At 49.7% G+C, this 19,683-nt stretch overlaps 3 protein-coding genes and 1 long non-coding RNA gene across 20 annotated transcripts in view; 1 reads left to right on the top strand and 3 right to left on the bottom strand.

Moving 5' to 3' along the window:
* LOC110387728 overlaps window positions 1–1,778 on the bottom strand; it is a 3,256-nt gene extending 1,478 nt beyond the window's left edge. Inside the window, exons 1-4 of the long non-coding RNA XR_002432668.1 lie at window positions 1,649–1,778; window positions 1,050–1,209; window positions 551–638; window positions 213–429 (exon numbers count right to left, since the gene is read on the bottom strand). This is a non-coding gene — a long non-coding RNA (uncharacterized LOC110387728). The remainder of the gene's footprint in view (window positions 1–212; window positions 430–550; window positions 639–1,049; window positions 1,210–1,648) is intronic.
* GRAMD1B (GRAM domain containing 1B) overlaps window positions 1–1,940 on the top strand; it is a 111,990-nt gene extending 110,050 nt beyond the window's left edge. For all 10 annotated transcript variants that reach the window (XM_021376226.1, XM_021376222.1, XM_021376224.1 and 7 more), the window contains 2 exons: window positions 849–966; window positions 1,691–1,940. In XM_021376226.1, coding sequence (XP_021231901.1) covers window positions 849–966; window positions 1,691–1,780 — 208 coding nt within the window. In that variant the 3' untranslated portion in view covers window positions 1,781–1,940. The remainder of the gene's footprint in view (window positions 1–848; window positions 967–1,690) is intronic.
* On the bottom strand, window positions 7,824–17,732 carry SCN3B (sodium voltage-gated channel beta subunit 3). The gene is given in 9 exon segments (XM_021376233.1): window positions 7,824–10,093; window positions 10,586–10,682; window positions 11,332–11,470; window positions 12,303–12,528; window positions 14,069–14,214; window positions 15,742–15,838; window positions 15,840–15,889; window positions 15,951–16,017; window positions 16,020–17,732. Coding segments are annotated over 8 exon segments (897 nt in total). The 5' UTR covers window positions 16,128–17,732; the 3' UTR covers window positions 7,824–10,093; window positions 10,586–10,618.
* LOC110387723 (zonadhesin-like) overlaps window positions 14,214–19,683 on the bottom strand; it is a 113,412-nt gene continuing 107,942 nt past the window's right edge. For all 8 annotated transcript variants that reach the window (XM_021376207.1, XM_021376205.1, XM_021376210.1 and 5 more), the window contains one exon: window positions 14,214–14,232. The gene's annotated coding sequence lies outside the window, so the exon portion shown is untranslated. The remainder of the gene's footprint in view (window positions 14,233–19,683) is intronic.

The raw sequence follows: 19,683 nt of genomic DNA, 5'->3' as shown, positions 1-19,683 counted from the left end.
GAGAGAGAGAGAAAGAGAGAGAGAGAGAGAGAGAGAGAGAGAGAGAGAGAGAGAGAGAGAGAGAGAGAGAGAGAGAGAGAGAGAGAAAGAGAGAGAGAGAGAGAGAGAGAGAGAGAGAGAGAGAAAGAGAGAGAGAGAGAGAGAAAGAGAGAGAGAGAGGAAAAGAAAAAGAGAAAGAAACAAAGAGTGGAAAAGAAAGAGTGCTGACGTACCCCAGAGTCTCGCTGCTGCTGCTGCTCCTCACTACACTCCTCACGTTGCTTATGCTCCATGGAGGTTTATCTTCACCTTGGCCCAGGCAAGCTCCACCGACTCTCCAGGCACGCTGCCCTCACCTGTCTGAGCTCCTGAGCTGCAGCTCAGGGCAGCCAGTCCAGGGGATCTTCCCATCAGTGGCTTGAGTGCTTGCATCTGGAGGATTGATTAGGCCTGAAGGGAGAAGAAGGTAAGTAAGCAAGTAAAGAAAATCTGGTATTAAGATGAAGACTGACACAGCAGGAAAAAAAAAAAAAAAAACACCCCCAAAAATACAGAAACTGTACAGGGTTACCTGTCCTGCTGTACTCATCTCCCAGGCAGTGACAATGCACTGCCCACCCCGGCACGCAGGCAATCAGCTCCAATGCACTACTGCTCTTCTGTAAAAGACACATCTTTGCTCTTGATTACCACAGTTAAGGTAACAGTGGTAGGCAATTCAGAAAAATGTTAAAAGCAGCTGCTCCTTTGGGGCTTGAGGATTAAACAGAGCCTGATGCCATCTACCACCCCCTCGCCTGCTGGTCCACTTTGCTCGTCCTTGACTCAGGTTTTCCCAGATTGACTCCTGCTCATACTCTGCTTGACAGGTTACCCCAATCGCAGACAGAATGGGCCCAGTTACTAGAATCTCAGCAGAAGTATCACGACTCAGAGCTACAAAAATGGCGCGAGATCATCAAATCCTCCGTGATGCTTCTAGACCAGGTGAGACCACACGTCCCCGTAGTGCCGTGAGTAGACGCTCACCGTGTCCTCCCAGCCAGTCACCTGCAATCCCTCAGCCTTACCTGGACCACTGCAGCCCATCAGGTGCATCCCCTCTGCTCCCATCTCCCTTTATGTCTGCCTTCTGACAGTGGGCCGGGCATCAAGTCCCAAGGGCTGTTCAGATGGTAACGTGGATTCTCTGTCACCTCACGGGAGTCCGGACAAGTCAAGGAGAGAATCCTGCAGGGCCAAAACCTTACATTAGGCGACACAGCTTGTATCTAGTCTCTGGCATCTGAGAGGGTGCTGTGAAGACCTCGACAATCTGTTTGCAATGCAGAATTTTTCTCCTTGACCCTGGGTTCGTATATAGCTTACATGGACAAGGGCACAGCCCCTTTGCAGCACCAATGCAGCCGTTTTCAGAACCCATTCCCTGGGTTAGACACTTGGAATGGTGTTCATAAATGAAAGAAGCTGCTGTCCTTTAAGGTGAGTGCCTGTTACCCTGTGCACCATTCTGCTCGACCCTCATGTGTTAACTGGCTCCCCTTTCCTCAGTCCCCTGCTGGTCACCCAGCCCTGCTGCACCAGTCCCAAAAAGCAGATGATTACAGAATCCATAATTGCATGGATGGAGGAGGCACTGATGAGAAAGGAAATCCCAGAGCACTGTCACCTTCAGGGTAGCAGCACATTGGAGACGTTTCTTGTCTTGCAGATGAAGGATTCACTAATAAATCTCCAGAATGGCATCGGGTCCCGGGACTTCGGGTCAGATCCAGAGGAGAAACGGAAACGTTTCCACTAACAGGCAGGAAATGCAGGAGGCCAGAGGACGGTGTGCAATACGTGTAAATAGGATATATAAATATATATATATAAATATATATACAGAATATAAATATATATATTATATACAGATTTTAAGAGGAAAAAAAAAAAAAAAAAAGCCTACGTACCGAGAGGAAGGACTGACCTCCAACACTGGCTGAAATGGAGAGTCTCAGTGGTAGTGTGGGGTGTGCGTGTGCGCGTGTATGCGTGTGTAGGGGAGGGCTGTGCTCTCCTGGCACTGAGGTGCACCTAGGGATGCACCCGAGCGTGCTACCCTGGGCCCATTTGCACCACTCTTCTGTACTATTCCTGGCTGTTCGTCTGTCTGTCTGTCTGTTCTGTTTTTGTTGTTTCAAAGGGAAGCATCAGAGTGAGTGCCCCTCCCCTCCCCGCGCATGAAGGTCCCTGACTGATGATGTATCTACACCTATAAAGGGAACACTGTCAACTTTCTTACCTTGCTGGCTTCAGGGCAGAGAGGTTTTGGCAATCACCATCAATCCCTTACAAAACGATCCCCCCCCCATTTGGAGAGGAGGCCTCCAGAGGAATTGCTCTAGGTCTGTGTGTGGAGAGCAGCTCTCCCTGGCAATCGTCTTCTACGTCTCTTGGAGCAGAAATGCAGTTTTTGCTGCCATGCTGGCCAGCCTGGTTCAGAGAGCAAAGCACAGAGTGTAAATGAGCCCGAAACGCTTTCTCCAAACGCTTAGTTTGCCTCCTCCTCTAATTGATAGCGCATTAATAGCCAAGGAGATGGTTGGGAGCAGCAGTATCTGCCCACACGGTGCTCGGAGGGAGGAGAGCCACAGTTCCATTTGTTTTGACAGTGTCCCCTTTACTTCTTCTGTGGTTCTTTGCTTTCTGTGCGCTTGGGCCCCTGCCATTAAGCCATCCCTGTGCTGAAGATGTACATCGGTGCTGGTAAGGGCTGCCTGTGTGACTTCTCACAACAGGGAGAGTGCCCCACCTTCAAAAGAAAACCAAAAGGAGTATTTGTAAATGAGCACCCCTTCCTGCCAAGCCGTGTGCTATTAGCACAACGTGGAGTGGGAGAGCTAAGGAAGCAGCAGAACTGCTCTTGTCGCCCCGCTTGGTCAATTTACCTCTCATCCCTGGTCTGCAAGATGGTTTTGCTCTCATCCTTCTCTTAGCCCTCATCTTCACTTCTGAGCTGTGTGGGAAAACAAATCCCTTTCCTTCAACAGTGACAGCAAAAGGATGTCTTTGCTTTTGATACTTAGGTGACTGCGACTGCAGCAGCGGGGCCTCCGTCAGCCTAGGAGAGATTAGGAAGGGCCACGGGGGACAAAAAAGATAGAAAAAATACTGCCAAGGGGTGCAGGATAGACTGCAGGGCTGTCCACAGTGTAAGGCAGTGGCTGGGATCTCTCCTAAGCTGGATAGCGCCGCATTTGCTCCCTAAGCCAGTCAGGTGGCAGAGCTGCATTAAAAAGACAATACGGATTTCTGCTTCGTCTGGGGCATTTTTCCAGATTGCCATTAGCAGCCACGTGAGGGGCAGAGGGACTGTGCACTGGGTGGGATTTGGGGTGCCTGAGTAAGCGATGAAGAAATGCTTTCTCATCTTACCCTGCCCGCTAGGTTAGGTGACGCGTGAGCTGCTCAGCCTCCACCTTTGCTCACAACCAGGCTCTGTCCACCTCCTAGGTGGCAGGAGGGAGTCAACCGTGTATTCCCCACAAGAAATGGTGCAGTTCCAGCGTGTCCATTGGTCTCTAGCTCTAATTGGCACTGAAAGAGCGGGGCACATAAGTGTTTTTTGCATCATGGTATAGCAGAAACACAAATCCATGCAGCTGGGGAAAACCCTCACAAGCTCCAGCTCATGCAGCCCAACCAGGGCGAGGTACCACAGTTATAAGTAACCTGCTGATTTCTCCCAGCCTGCCTAATAATTTAATGACCAAATGCTAGACAAGGTGTGCCCTACAGAAGACGACTCACAGTTGAAGGGGGTGCAGATGAAGACAGGTTACTGAATGCACATGAAAGACTGTGAAAGCAAGGGACAACTGGCAATGCCTTGGGAACTAGGGAGTAACTTGGATTTATGACTGTTTCATTTCATGCTGCTGACTATGGTGCTGCTCCCTGACTTCTTCCAGGGAGGCTGCTGAAATGGCTGCTATACAATGAATCTGAGCTGCTAGAGCCTGACAAGGGCATTCTGCTGCTCTCACCTTGGGACCAAGGGCCCCCAGTTCCCTGCTGCTGACCTGCCACGCTGGCCGAGGTTCCGCCTTGGCACTCCTACAGTTGCTAAGCACAGAAAAATGCTTTGCAGCCCATCATCCCCTCTTTTAGTATTTTATTCCATAGAGCAGGACAATAGAAAAAGAGAGGAAGCCCTATACTTGCCACCTTACCCTTGCCAGACAAGAAAAAGCAAGAGAAAGAAACCATGGAGTGTGCTGGCCATTCTGCAAAGACCCAAACGTCTGTACACACGTGAACATAACCCAGCAAAGGACAGAAAACCCACGTGCCTCAGAGGGTCAGAAATAAATGCCAGTAGCTAGAGCTGGCTACTTACCAAGCTGACATTCTCTTGCTCGTTATGGAGGCAAGAAATCCCTTCACTCATGTGTGCGTCCTCCTTCCTCTGCAGCATCTCTGCAGATTGCAGTCACGTTGGGTTCTGGATGTTCCCACTGGTACAGCTTCCTTGGGCTTGGCCTTCGAGACAAATTAACATGAGGCTACACGCAGGCAGCTGTACAAGTATGAAGCACTACTGTTCATTTTGCCTGCACGTTAAACTGGGTTTAACATGTCTGACATAAATAATCTGTCCGGCAAGTGGAGCTGGGTTTGGATTTGCTGAATTTTGGCAGCTACAGATGAGATTGTCAAAGAAACATTGCTCCAGCCAAACGTAGTACATGCACATTCATGCCAACAGAGAGTAGCCTAATTTGTGCCAAGGAAGATGCTACCTATCAGCAGGAGGGAGATGAGAAAGCTCTGACTTGCCAGTTTGTGTACGTCACCTCTTTCTGCAGGAGAGAAATATACTCACTAATCCTAGCTTGCCACAATTATAATAAATACAAACCTTTTTAATGCTTACCTTCAAGGAAGTGTTCGGGTTATGGCATCTGGGCTGAGCTCAAGTTGAATTTGAGCGCTTTTCCCATCAGACAGACCTGGATTGTTTCAGAAGCTCACTTGGGTGTAGGTGGGGACAGGCTTCAGCCCATTCATCCCCTCCGCACAAAATTACACAGCCTACAGTATCTGCTTTTCCCCACCTTTACAGGAGCGAGTAAAAAGTTTGTTTTCCAAATAGCAACCGGGGACACTTTAGTGCCAGTACTTGAGACCTTTTGGATGTGCTCTGCGATGATTTCTGTGCAGATACAGAGGTGACAGGTAGACCTGCAATACACCAGAGCTGAGTAGAAGACACACCTGCAAGCCTCATTGTTTGGCTGCACGTCAGAAGTGCTAATCAGAAGGGAGTGCATTCATGCAGGCTGTGGCCAGTGCAGTCCTTCCTTGTCACATGGCCTTAATTCCTTCTCTTTTCCTGCTAGCTTTGCCTTCTCAGACCTGTGTTTCCATCATCTTTCAGTGATGCAGAAGCACCTGAAGAGAGGAGACAGACAGGGCACCCTGCAGCTTGCATCCCCCCCAGCACTAGAAAAATGCTCCAGGCTAGCGAGATGGCTTTCTCCATACTACTGCAAGTGGGAAAGCTTTTGGGACTCTTCTTCCTCTTGGGTTCATTTACACAGTTAGCATCAAGTCAGCAAGCAAGTTCATGTGTATGACAAACCCCTCCATGAATTCTAGTCCCCAGGCCTGCTGCAGTGATCTGCAAAGCAGCTCCGTCCCCCGCAAGTATACCTACATAACGTGTGGCTAACTAACATGCTGAGTCCTACTCTGCTGCCAGCGTGAACAGGCCGTGCTCTTGAGAGTACTCCTCCCCAAGAACATCCCCAGTGCATTTCCATGCTTGCTCCCAGGTGAGATGTGTACCGAACCAACCCTTGTCCAGCATATAACCAGGTAGCTCTCTGTCTGAGTTTCCTTTTCCCAACCAGGATACAGGCAAACGACTTTCTAATTTCGAAGCTAGGAATTTTTTGGTTCCACAGTGCACTGAAAGTGACACAGAGCCAAAGCTGCAGTGCTCGGTGCTGGCAGGGGCAGAAGGGACCTGACTCAGGAGGAGCAATTCTGCCACGTGTCTCAAGGCAGCTGGCAGAACTGCTCTGAGGAATGTACTCAACTCCAGAGACACCATTCCGGCAGGGTCTCTTATAGATTTGCTGCCATTGAGAAATTTTGTGGTGGGGTCCTGTAGATTCTGGCTCGGTCTTTTCAGACACTCTCAGCACTAGTTCAGATATCCAGCAGGGGCTTGCTTAAAAACAATACCCAAAACAGAGACTCTTAAACCAAAGCACCTGAGGTAAGTAGCTTGCAGAACATTTGTGTCAGTGTAGTTGCTGAGGTGTGACTGTGCTGACCTTCCAGCCCGTTCCCTCTGCCTGGCATGCTCTGATCTCTGTGCTTTGCAGTCCCCACAGCACGAGTCTCTTTGTGCCATAATATTCTTTTCTAGATGTGCGCACTGGCCAAATAATAATCTCCTCCTGTCTTTATCGACTGCCGATTGAGATTATTCCCTGTGCTAGCCAGACAGCATGGGCTCAAACCCTCCGCATGGATGCGTGCTGTGCCACGCTCCCCTCTCCCACACGTTTTGCAGCGCTTGCTGTGGCTTTCCCCTCCCCCCCCACACACCTCTGCTTCCAGACAATCATTCCCTTTTGGCATGGATGGACTGACCTGGTGCTGTCCCTGCTTGCCTTCCCCTTGATGCAGTCTGTACGCTCTTTAAGTGAATGTGTTTTGTTTGGTTGGTTGTTTTTGTTTTGTTTTGTTTTTTTTTTTTTCAGTAGGGAAAAGAATTCCTTCTGCGGAAGGAGTTATATTTGCACATGGCTCAGGGAGGTGCCTCCTCTGGCCGTTTCTGTTACCTCACTCATGTAGGCCAATTCCATTGCTAACGTTACACGGCCACCTTCCCCGAGCCGAACTCCAAGCATCGTTAGGGAATACAACAAAACGTGCAGCTCAGGTTCTACAGCCACGTGGTCGTGTCTCAGTCTCGGCCCCAACTGCCCCAGCAGCACTAAGAGGTGGGAGAACGGCCGTCGCAAAACGGCTCTATCCAGCAAAGAGCTGGAGCCTGCGCCACACACACACACGTGCGTTCCAGTCTTTGCAAGCCCACCTCCCTTGGAATAGCACTTAGCAGAGCAGATACAGAAGCACTAACCTGGCTCTCGGCCCGACGAGCTCGGAGCGGAGGGAGCAGCAGCAGAACCGTCGCAGCGCGCATCTCCGACCGCCACGACTGGCACCGTGTGGCTGTGGCACCTCTGGGACGTCCTCACTCCCGCAGCAGCAGCTCATCTCACGCCACGCGCTCCAGGGCCGGGTAAAGCTGCTAACCACCCTGGAGCGTGTTCTCCCCACCCGAGGCCCCAGATCCCGCAACCCCCACCGCTGCCGTAATCGCAGATGAACGAGGATCGCCTCGTGTCAGCAAGGCAAGGGAACGGTCAGGCAGACGCCCGCGGGTGTGCGCTTCCCTGCTGGGTTTCCAGGGCCCGGGAAGCACGGGGCTGTTCGGCCACGGCCGGCGCGGCCTGCAGCACTAACAACGAACTTCAGGGTGGGCTTGGGGGAGGAACCGTGGTTTTGTTTTAGGAGTTGTCTAACTGTCACCGGGTTTGCGCTGTGCGCAAAACGCGAGAAAAACGATGATGAAACTTACCTGCTAGAACCTAGGAACTGTAAAGGCTACGCAGCCAAAACTTAATGTAAGTAGCTAGTACAACGGAAGTACGGTATAAATTAAAAAAAAAAAAAAAAAAGATCTATCAAACAACAGCGTGACCCGTGAGTGCTTTGTTCTTTTTATTGTCCTGCCTGCTCTCTACACAGAGAGGGTCTCTTCAGATACCAACCAACCAGGACCTGGACGTAGCCTGCCTTTAACGCTGCCCTTGAAACATCCAACTTTTGTTTTTTTGTCACTGTGGGAATCCTGAGCAAAATTTAGACACCGTTTCCCCATCTAGGATAACACAGGGCAATAGACATATGCAGGAACTGGAAAAGTGAAAGACGTGTCCAAAAAGCATCTAAAGGAGATGAGTGTAAAATGCCGCAAGGTGCAGGACTGCAGGACAGCCCTTCTGTACCACCCCAGGTAGCTCTCTCCAGAAACTTTCCTTTTGCTCCTCTTTTTTTTTTTTTTCTGCCTCAGCATTGTACCACCTGCAGGTTGTCAGCGCTTCACAAGGGCTGGGAGGGACGGGGCTGAAGTGGGAGAGGGGTTTCTGTGGCCTTACCTAAAAATCACCCTGGGTGTTAGTGCCACGATCAGCGACGGAACCTGCAGTGACAACTCCTCTGTTGCTGTGGATCTAGAGTTAGGATTATGCCCCCAGGTGCCCTGAGGCCAGGCAAGTTGGCCTAGGGAAAATGAAGAGACCCAGCAGAATTAGAGGAGGAGGTATTTGGGGATATTAGAGTTTAAGGAACCAGTGCCCAGACTACAAGCGTGCTTCAGCTGCAACATGTGCTCAGGTTGCCAGACTCAGCTCTGTGAAGACTGGATCGTAGCAGTTGACTAAAGTTGCAACTTCCTCTAAAAAAAGGAATTTTGAACAAGGGCCAGTTAGAAATCTGGCCTGGACCTGACTTACAAACGGAGACGTTTCGGTGATTTTTAGCAACACAAACTGCAGCAGAACATAAGCAGGGGAAATTCTGTACGTAAGAAGCATGCCTTGAGGTTCACAAGCACTTTGTAGTATTTAGAAGCGGTCAGTGTAGCAAAATTATTGGTCAGCTCTTGCAAGCAGGAAGGGCTCCATTGCAGCAGGGATGTAACAACATCTCCCATACGAAAAAATCCTCAATCTTCTCCCACTTCAGCCTAAACTACAACTCCACCCTGGCCAATGTGTCTGCCTCTTTCTTCCTCATAATCCTGGTGGTTGGGCTCAACTGATCCACGTTTGAAGCCAGAAAACTAATTTCACTCTGCTTAAGCCACTAAGATTTAGAAGGTAAGTATGCATAGGGACCATTGAATTTACAACATATTTCCTGTGCACAAGTGTGTCATTTACAGTGAAGACTGACTATTCAAATTGATGACTGATCACAAGACGTAATTACTACAGACTGGGAAAAAATAAACATTTTCTCTCTATTCCTCTAGGTGGTGCTGCAATATAGTACAAGAGGACCGTCACAGTTACAAGTACTATCATTCCACAAAGCTGTGCCCCACTCAGAGGGTTATGCATCCTATTTACTTTGCTTGCCTGTTTGCATCCAGCTGTCTCCCTTTCAGAGCATCCCCCAGAAACAGGTTAAAGGCGTACCTTGTCTCACTGGCTCCCCTGTGGTTGCTGAACACGGCTCCACAGGTTATTCCTATCACTGTGTCTCTGTATGCTTGAGGAGTAAACCTGCTGCACAAGGCAAATGGGAGGAACTAAGAATTTCGACACTTGCTAAGTGAAAGGGAGGGGACAGGGGATTCTTATACTTACATTACACAGCCTCCCAAATTAGGAGTACTTCAGGATTTATATTCTCAGCTCCCTCCTTCAGAAGCAGGTGTGACCATAGCACAGGCACTCATCTTCCTACTACACATTTTTATCTGTTTTAATGCATTTATAGTTCTCATGCTACTCTACGTCTGCACTGGCAGCCCAAAGTCCAAAGGAACTTACTGAGCAACGACTACGCTAATTAAACTCTTCCTGTTTAACACCTATAGCGACTTCGTGGGCTGTAGCACGTGGTGGAACATCATCACCTTAAGATGAAGTTATTCCCAATCCTGCAGGTCAGAGTAACAATACACATACCCTTTATGTCTGCAATGGAGAACTAGCATATTTTGCAAAGAAAGGTGGTGGTGACAGCAGCTAAGAAATGACATTAACAGTTACAAAGCCATTAACGTGATGATGGAACTGAAACTTGGGAAGGAGCCGTGCTGCCCACACCCCCTGTGCCCTTTGCTCAGCATGCTTCAAAAGGAGAGTCCTTTAACAAATGGGCTGGCAGCTCAGAATGGAGTCATGAGGCCAAAGTCAAGGCTGTACACAGTCCAAGGCAAATGGAAGAGAATTTACACTTCCCCGTATTTCCTCCCGATGGCGTAGAGCTCCCCCTCAAACCTGGCTGGCACGACGTGGTCCTTCTGTCTTCAGAGCCCCTGCAAGTGAGAGAATTCCCCATGGAGTGCAAGTCACCGGAACGCACTCAAGTAAGGGTCATGCCACAATTAGCTCGATGCCTGAAGGGACACAAGCAAGACTGTCAGAGATCTGGATTCCAATCTTTTGCACACAAAGTCCTCCCGCAGCAGATGTTTCCTTTGGAGATAGTGTCATTCCTCCTGCATACAGCTCCCAGTCTGCAGGGGACAGTCACTATTCCCAACTCCGGAGGAGTGGGCAAAGGAGGAGTAATTAAATCACGGCCTGGATGTGTGCGCTGCTTTGGGGTTTAAAATAATTAGTGCATCCACCATTCAACAATACCTAAATCGCTTCTGAGGTCACTATGGAAGCTCCAGACAAGGGGCAGAAACTCCAGGAAATCTCCCCTCTGCTGTTTCTCCAGCCCCACACAATCCCAACCCACAGCAGTAAGGTGGAAGGGCTGGCAGGCACACGCAGCAATTCACTGCTCCCTCATCACTCACCTTGGTGCCGTGCACTCTGCAGACTGCTCTCTGCTATTCCTCCACGGGCACGGCACAGTTTTCCTTGTTTTCGGATGGAATTGCAAGGTAGTCTGTCCTGTAGTAGGAAGAAAAGATGAAAGCATAACCTAAAGTGCATAGTTCAAGTCTGTTCACTCCTTCAGAGATGCTGAATTCCCCAAAGTATCTCTAAGGTAACAAATTTCACTCACAGAAGATCCTCACAGAGGAAAATTCTCCTTGGCATAACCAGGAGCAGATGCTGAGCCTTACCTATTGCAAAATCCTATACATACAGCTTTCCCACCATGTACAAAGAGCACTGTCATTTAAGCTGAGAATGTAGAAAGATAGAAATAGGCCAGCATAAAAACCAGACCATCTCTGCTCTGTCATCTGCCAGAATTACCCTCCTCTTCTGCTTTTTCAAAGTAGTACAGGCTACAGACTTGTGAGTCAGATCTCTGAACGTGGGCCTTCCAGGGGAGCATCTCCACGTGGTTCAAACCAGGCCGCCTTGGAACACTGCCCGCCTTGGCCACCCTCCCTACCGTGTGCATCATCCCTCCCTCTGCCAGTGCACTGTCTCTTCGGGTACTCCCGTCCAGTGCAATGATGGCAGACACAGCAGACATCATATAGAAATGTGCAGTTGCAAAGTTGAGTCGTCTTGCAATCTGACCTGGACTGAGACATCTGAAGGACCCTCGCAGAACAGCTCACATCTGGAGAGATCTCACACTTACGCATTTTCCTGGGCAGCCTCCTCTGCCTTAGAGACTTTTCTGTAGCAATAAACCATTTCTATCAGTAGCCACAAGGTGAGGAAGACCAGCAGAATATACATCATGATTTCAGAGATGACTGAGGTGAAGTCTTCTCCAGCTGTTAAGAAAATGAAATCGTCTCTGATCAGTTACATGCAGCTGTTGGAGCACAGTAGCTCCATTCAGACCTTCCCACCCTCATCTCCTCTTTCCTAACCCACTTTATCACACAGTCCCAAGTGCCACTATGCTGTGAGGGTTCAAAAGACAGGAAACAGGTGAGGCTGCCAATAAAACACACCAGCAGCAATTTCAGGGCATTTTTTCCACTGGTATCAAACATGCATAGGCTTGCTTGTGCCTTGTGTTCTCTGCTCTTCATAAAGACTGCTCTCCATTAGCCTAGCTCAGCTGTACATACTGTTTCCTTTGCAGGTCTTATTCGCTGCAGTTACTTGACTGTGCTGTGCTAACAGTGATTTGGAGAGAGATCAAAACAGACACTTGCAGGGAAGAAGGAAAGGGAAGATGCAAAATAAAAAGACGGGGGATAAAACTTGTCCCCCTCTGGAGTGAACAGCAGGATTCCGACAGCCAGGATCTCAGCACAGAACTGGACAAATTCGAGAGTAATGGTAAGACAGAAGAGCAGTGCAAAGGGAAGGAGGACGCAAGAGATTGAAATCGAAATGGAGAATGAGTTCAGAGAGGGAGGGGGCGGAAGTGAGGAAGGAGCAGCCGTGGGTAGCCAGGCAAAGGCTTTGCTGTAGCATCCCTGAGCCACCAGGGGAGAGGTGAGGGTTGTGAACACAGAAACTGGAAACCTGTGCTTGACACGACTACCTGGCAGCTCAGTCACCCCTCTCCTGCAATGCAATCAAATATTATCCCTGGATAACAGCACCCACAGACAGTTAGGACAAGACACGATTTCTGCCAGCCCTCCATACCCTCCTCGACCACGGTGAGGTGGATCAATCTGGAGCTTGTGAAGAGAGGCCGGTGAATCTCAAACTCAAACTCCCGGGTGATATTACAGGTGTAGATACCCGAATCATTCAAGGTGACATTTAACACAGTGATGGATACATCCTGCATGTCTTTACTGCCATTCCATTGTATCCGACCACTGAAGCGGCTTGGAAATTCGTGATTCATTTTCCTGTGCTCGTAGATCTGTGAGGGAACAGGAATATAGGGATATTCTGATTAATTGCTGACTTGAATCTCGGATGACAACATAGCATATCCAAGAAACTCTGTCCTTCTCTGGCTGCACGCACGCATGTTCTAGGATATGGCTTTCCTGGGATCAACATACATTCATGTTTTACCATCCCTTACCTCAAAATCTCAGACTGCTTTACAAAAGAGAGAAAACGGAATTATTTCCATCATGGAAGTAGAAAAACGGAGGTGGAGAACAGTAGAGAGACATATGTACAATATGTCCATAAATACATGGACACAGAAAACCAGCAACTGAACTAAAATTAGGATCCTGTAGCCTTAGAGACCTGCCTGGCAGTCACTGGGTCATCTTCAGAAGGTACCACAGAAAGTAATACTGCAAAGGCAAAAAGTCCTTTTTGGGAAGCCCTGGGATACTCAGCTAACGTGGAAATGTTGTAGAAGAAAGTCAACAGTGTGAAAGCAGTGCATCAGAACAGACCTTGGGTTGCTTTCACAGGCCTTGGCACTGGCAAGTTTCCGGCTGGCCACAGCCCATGTCATCACATTGCCTGCCCAGCTCACCTTCATGACCAATCTTTGGGTTGCTGCTAGCAGATCTGTCTCCTAAGTCACTGAAAGTGAATTCCCATCTCATTCCCTTGTGTGCTTCCTTCAGTTCTCAAAGTAGGAGGTTATTTGCTGTCTTGCCTGGCCCTACTTAATCACGATGAAATGCAGGCACAGATCTAATTCTTCACACTTGGATAAAATCGCTACCGAAACCTTATTCTCAGATTTACCATTCTTGTAAGGTGCCCATTTTAATTCACCCTGAAAACTAATTTTACCTTTTCCTGACAGGGATCCAAAGCAACTCGCACAGATCCTCCCACAGTCAGCACACCATTGGTTTCTTTGTGGCAAAAAAAGAATTAAATTCTGTCCTACAGATTTAGCAGAGCCTGATTTAACCTCCAAAGAACAGCTTCAGAATCCAGAAGTGTCCCAAGAAATAAGAGTTGGCCAACACGGCCGGGTGCAACTCCAAGCTTCTGTTTCCCTTCTCAATTCCCTTGTGTATTAGATGATACACATTCAAGGAAAGAAACTGGAAATTCACATACACACAGCCCCAAATGTCTGAACTCACCAACAGATTCTAGCTTTTCCTGCCACGGGTACCTGCTGCGCGCTAATCAGCTCAGCAAGGAAAAGATGCTTTAGTTACTGCTCAGAAGCAGTGCTGTAGAACCTCAGGGTAAAAATACTATACAAACTGAAGATCTACAGTTTGGAGCTGAATTTAGCTACCAGCTCATCTCTCCTCCATGATATTAAAGCAGCCTGCTGGGCATTTCTACAGACTTTGAATGAAAACATGGCATAAAGCTCTTCCTCGTGTTTGGGTCTCTTCATCAGGGATCCTGTGGCAAGGCAAACTCACACTCTTCATAATATCTTTTGGCTTCTCCCACGAGTTCTCTGGACCATACGTCACAACACGGCCTACCAAAGCAAGGGCTCAGCTACCAAACATACATACGGGTTCATCTTTTCCACCCTCCGGCCTGTAGAACCATTCCACCACTGTGCTGGCTGTGACCTCTTCCCTTTTCATGCAGGAGATGCAGAGCAGCTTCATGTTCGAGCCCTGGACAGCCTCCGTCTCTGATGGGACTTCAACACATACTGCAGAACAAAAACCAGCTAGGAAGAAAAGCAGTAGAAGAGAAGTGAGCAAAGATATAAGAGAGAAATGGAGAGGCAGCAGTCATCCACACACATCGTCCCCAATGGAAAACCCTTTCATTCATTACTAGCACCCTCCGCTAAGAGAGAATTCTCAAATGTCAAATTTTACCGAGCTTCCTTCTCTGAGATACAAATAATTCATTGTAATTAACAGAAGGTGATCAATTCATGCAGATTCACCCCTCCGGCACCTGCTTTGCTACAACTTCTGATTTTTCCCGTAGTAACTGATGCTGTTTTAGAGGCACCGTTCATTCTTTCTCCCACATGCTGAGGATGCTCTCGTTACAGCAGCAATTAGAGCCTGGGAGGAGAGAAAGCCCAGAATTCAAGCATGGAGGAACAGCTCGCCCTTTGTGTGAGTTAAAAGGTGGATGTTTCCATCTGGCAGCGTGCTCAAAACAAAGGGTTAAGATTCTCCATGCTTCCTGTTTCTAGGTTTCATAAGCAGTCCTGGAAATCAAGGGCTTGGACTTGAGTGCATTTGGCAGCTGGGGGAGTTATTGATTTTACGTGCACTCCGGTTTAAAATGCTTCCAATCAGATTTGTGCAAACATCGGCAACTATAAAATACCGCTCTCCCAAACGAGACGAAAATCACCGTCTGTGAAAGCAAATGCTTGATAGGGAAACGAATGCTCCAGCACGACATCTCAAGACTAAATCCCTGCTGACATTTGTCCCCCTGGGCTAAACAATGCTGGGTTACGTCTGTCCCACCCTGTCTCCAAAGCCTTGAGTGCAGCTCGCTGGAGATGCTGACTTTGCTGCTGCTCCCTCCTCCCCAGCCTCCGAGATTCCATTAACCCTCACTCTCGAGCACTGTATTTTCCCAGGACCCGTTCTGGGAATGGTCCCTTCCTCCCACATCACCTCTGTGGATAGCAACAGTTTTCTGGGAGAAATAAAGAAACAATTGCTGGGTCGTGCTCTACTCCGGTTACACTGAATACGTACACATGCACACAGAGCTGCAGGTATCCATGCATCTTCAATTTGGCTGTGCTAGCAAAGCTAACGGCCCTTCAAAGAAGAAAAACTGAAATTGCAATAAAACCAAAGCACTCCCTTCAGGTTACACAGCACGCACAGAAAACCAGCGCTGCGTGCGGGTTTGCGTGGCCTCTCTGCACGCCAAATTACATGGCAAATTTTACAACAAAAGCAAACAGGGAACAGCGAGGAACTTGCACGCGTGTGAAGGCGCACGCCTCCTGCCACGAGTCCACCGAGCAACGTCGTATTTCTTTGTTCCTATTAACTCCCTTAGCTTGGCATTAACTCCGTATCGGTGTCGTTTCCCTCTCCCCCCGTAAACAAAACGAAAAGCCGCCCCGAAGGCTGAGCTTTGTGACAGCATCAAAGGAACCCTGCGAGGAAAAGCGGCGCTTGGAAGAAGCATCCTACGAGCACGGGGTTTTGGGGGAACCCGCCTGACGGCAGCGCGCAATGGAAGCACCTACCCCAGACGACCAAGGCGGCCGAAGACGCGCACAGCAGCCGTGGCAGCGCAGCCATTGTTCCGAGCGAGGAGCGCATCCCCCGGGCAGAGGCTCTTTCCGCAAACGCTCCGGTGCAACAGGATGCTCCGCAGCCGGCACGGAGCCGCGGGTGGGCGGATGCGGGGGTTCGATTCGAGGCCGCCGCTTCCCAGGAGCGCGGAACGAGCGGCCCAGCCGGCAGCACCACGGACAGGGCCGGGGCAGCGCGGGGCGGCTCCGGGCGCAGCAGGTGGCTGGGCTGCGGGAGAGCCCCGCGGAGCTCGGTCGGGGAGCAGCCTCCCTCGGCCGGCAACGGCTGCGCGGAGCTCAGCCTCGCCCGGGCGGGGGGCCCGGCTCACGGCAGGCATGCGCGGGCCCTCCCTCACCGCCGGCCCCGGCCCCAGCCCCAGCGCGGGGCTCCTCCCGGTCGCGGAGAGGGAGCTCGGGGCTCGCCCGTGCCCGGCCGGGCTCTGTCGGAATCAGGGGATGGGGCCACGCTCTTGGCTGGAGGAGCCGGAGAGGGGATATTAGCATCATTTATCTGCCTCAGAAATAAAGCCAGATAAAGAGCGGGGGAGAGTTATCCGCGCGAGGTCACCGGGAGGGCTTCTCCTGTAATGAGTTTAATACTAGCATTTGTACAGCTCTGAAGGTCAGAGGTGGAAATACTGGGAAATCCTCTCCTCATGTTCCAGCCCGATTCCCAGGAGCTCAGTGCCAGCAGCAGGCTGGGCTTCCTCTGCTTGGACTGGAGCCACAGCACCCAGCAGGGCTCCAACTCTGAAGGTCACAGTGGGCAGAGAGGGAGAAATGAAGCGCTCGTTAAATGGGCTCCTTCTTCATAAAGCATCTGCGCTGATGGCAGCTCAATACGCAGCACAATCTATTGAATTAAACCTGGCCAATTCCATCAGACAATGACATGGGAGCAACATGACATGGTGCCAAAACCCAGAAGCGTGCATTGGACACGTGAGAACCACCCAATAGAAAACAGCAGCCATCCGAAAGCATTGGCTTCAGCCCTTTGGCTGGACACAGGCTCCCAGCAGGGCACTACACTGCTGAGCGGCTCAGTCCTGAGTGCACACGCATGGAATCTGGTCCTTACACTGCCTGAGCAAAGCAGGCACAGAACAAGGACAGTGAATGCTCTTCCAATTGCTTGTATCAGGGGCTGTGACCACTGAAACCTTCGCAGCCCTGAAGTATTGCAGCAGTGGCTGACCAAAGCCATGGCAGTCAAGTTTCACTTGCTGTCCCCACCACCCCTGGGGTTCTCTGGGTTTCTGTGCACTCCTACCATCAAACTTCCCAAAGAAAACACCGATGTATCTCCAGGAACCAGGTGTGGAGACCAGATGTCAGCAACACCCTTCCATTTTCTCCCTTAAAAACCATCCGTCGTGAATATCCAAATCACAACATTTAACTTTTCCCTGAAGGAAGCAAAAATAGCACCCACAGTACCCAGAGATGATAACACATTAAGTCACATGCTTCTCTCCCATTGCCCCTAGCTGTTTCCACAACTCAACAAAAGGAAGGGCAGGCTTAGCTACAGGATTTGCTCCTAGCTTTCCTGGAACAACCCAGCCTGCGTGTGGAGGATGAGTGCTGGTGGAGGGTATTTTTATAGACACAGGAACCACTGAACAATGTCCACAGCGATCACATTTGACAAGCACCTGTTTCATGAAGTGCAGTGGAAGCCAGGAGCCGCAGGACGCGGATCAGCAGAGCTGCACTTTTTGCATTGCACTGCTCTGCTTCCATCTATTCCAGAGAACCCTGCCAGGGGCAGGAGAGAGGGTCCAAGTCTATAAAATTAAGAGGATGAGGCTCAGCAGCCACTAATTGACCCTTCACCCTCTCTACTCCTTTCTTAGTACAACCCAGCTCAGGTGCCTTGGTGCTCCTCTGGGCAGAAACAGAATCCTCTTCTCCTCTAACCCCAGGCACTCCAGAAGTCACCTGACCACCACTTTAAATTACAGTAACAAACAAACATACTTAAATAGTAATGAGTTTTCCCTCAGAATCATTTATTTACAGACCTGAAGTACTGCACACTACTCATCCTGGTCAGACTGGAGCTCTAATTACTATTTAAAGATGGGACATGGGGCCCAGAGGTGAAGAAAACCTCTGGTGAAACTGGGCTTGGATTCCGGTGCATTGTAACACAAGCCACAGGCCAGAGAAGCAAACAGACATCAATCACATCCTCTCCCCAGCCCCAGAAGTTTATTTCTTCACCTAAAGCTGTGCTCTACAGACAATACATAAAATGGTTTGCAATGCATACTTGTGGTCCAGAACACGTTCCCTGGACGATTCGGGTATGCTGTGTGAATGAATGGGTGAGATCCTTTAATTCTCGCTCTGAGCTGGGCTTGGTTGGAACCACTCCAGCATCTCCACGTGCCTGTTTTGAACAGACCATAAATGCTGCCCAGACCTCCTCAGAAAACCTTGCAGATAAGCAGGGCGTCATACTGAAAGCCTGCTTCGGTTTTCTCTGCTGTGTGAGTGATGGGGAGCACATATTCTTCAAAACCCATCTGCCCTAAGGACACACAGCCGCTCCTCCTTGCTCTGACGCCTGCAGTGAGCAGAGGCACAGCCCATAGGGTGCAGGATGCTCGGTGCCACAAAGCCCTCGGCCATTTTGGCACTCCAGGGGACATGGTGAAGGGGGATGAATGTTGAGAGAGAAATCTTGAGCGCTGCAAGAAGCAGCCCAACTTATCATGCAGGGGTTGCTATGGCAACCCACCCAGTTAATGCTTCACCAGCAAAAAAAAAAAAAAAAAATGGGGGGAAAAAGACTGGCACTTCTGCACAGGCATAACAGGACGAGGAGATAAAAAATAAATTCAGCACCCCCAGCCCCCACTAATCCCTCAATCTTCTGGTCTCTGAGCCAGGCTATGGGAGTGGGAGCATAGAACCTGCGTCTCTGGCCTCCACGTGACAGCCATCTCAGCAGCTTCCTCTGCCACTGCAAAAATCACAGCTCACTTCAGTGCAACTGACCTCTTTGCTGTGCAGCTAAACATCAGCAAAGCTTGCTCCTTGCCCCTTCCCTATCCGTCAGGAGCCAACACAGACCCACTGCTGGTGCCAATTGCTCGCTGTCATCCCAGCCTCAAGGCAGCCAAAGCTGTGCAACAACAGATTGTTCATGTTCTTGCTTTACTACTGCTCCCAGAGCTTCATCTAGCTCTGCTCATGCCTGAAGAAGAGACCTCCAAGGCCTCTGGATGGGCAGCATTCTGACCTCTTAACACCAGCTGCTCTCCCTTTCTGTTTTCACTGAAGACACACAAAGCATCCCTTTGCCATCCCTACTTCCCAGAGAGAACACAGGCTGCTCAACATGCCTCCTCAGTTCTTAGAATTGTTTTCATTTCAGGTCTACAAATGAGGAGTACTGGACATACAGTCTCCTCTCTATGAACAAGAGGGCTCAGGCAAGCTGTCCGTGAGCCCTCAGTGCTCTTCATAGTGGTGCTCTCCCTCAGATAAATATTTCCTCTGACGCAGAAGAGCATTGCATAAGCCCAGGCCTGTGCACACACAGAGCACAGGGTCTGGGCACTTGGATCCCTTTAAGCAGCAGGTGTACTGTGAAGGCTGGGTTGAAAACTGCCCTCCTTGTGTCTGAGAAATTGGCACCAAGGTTCATTCCTTCACACTGCTAACACTTTGGGGTCAGTTAAACCCCGGTGTCACTCCAGTACTTTTGAGGTATTGTTTTCTGAGACTCAACGCTAAGAAGTTCAAGCAGTGTATACACACATAGGCAAGCCTTCACCTGCTGTAACTGAAGTGCTGTTTTACCAATCTGGAGTTTAACGAGGTGGCACTTCCACAGATATGCTTTTAGGCCTCTCCTCAGCCCATTCACTTCAGCAGTGG

This window comes from Numida meleagris, chromosome 23, assembly GCF_002078875.1.
Source record: "Numida meleagris isolate 19003 breed g44 Domestic line chromosome 23, NumMel1.0, whole genome shotgun sequence".
In the NCBI taxonomy this organism is placed as follows: domain Eukaryota; kingdom Metazoa; phylum Chordata; class Aves; order Galliformes; family Numididae; genus Numida; species Numida meleagris.
This window is presented reverse-complemented; position numbering and strand designations above follow the sequence as displayed.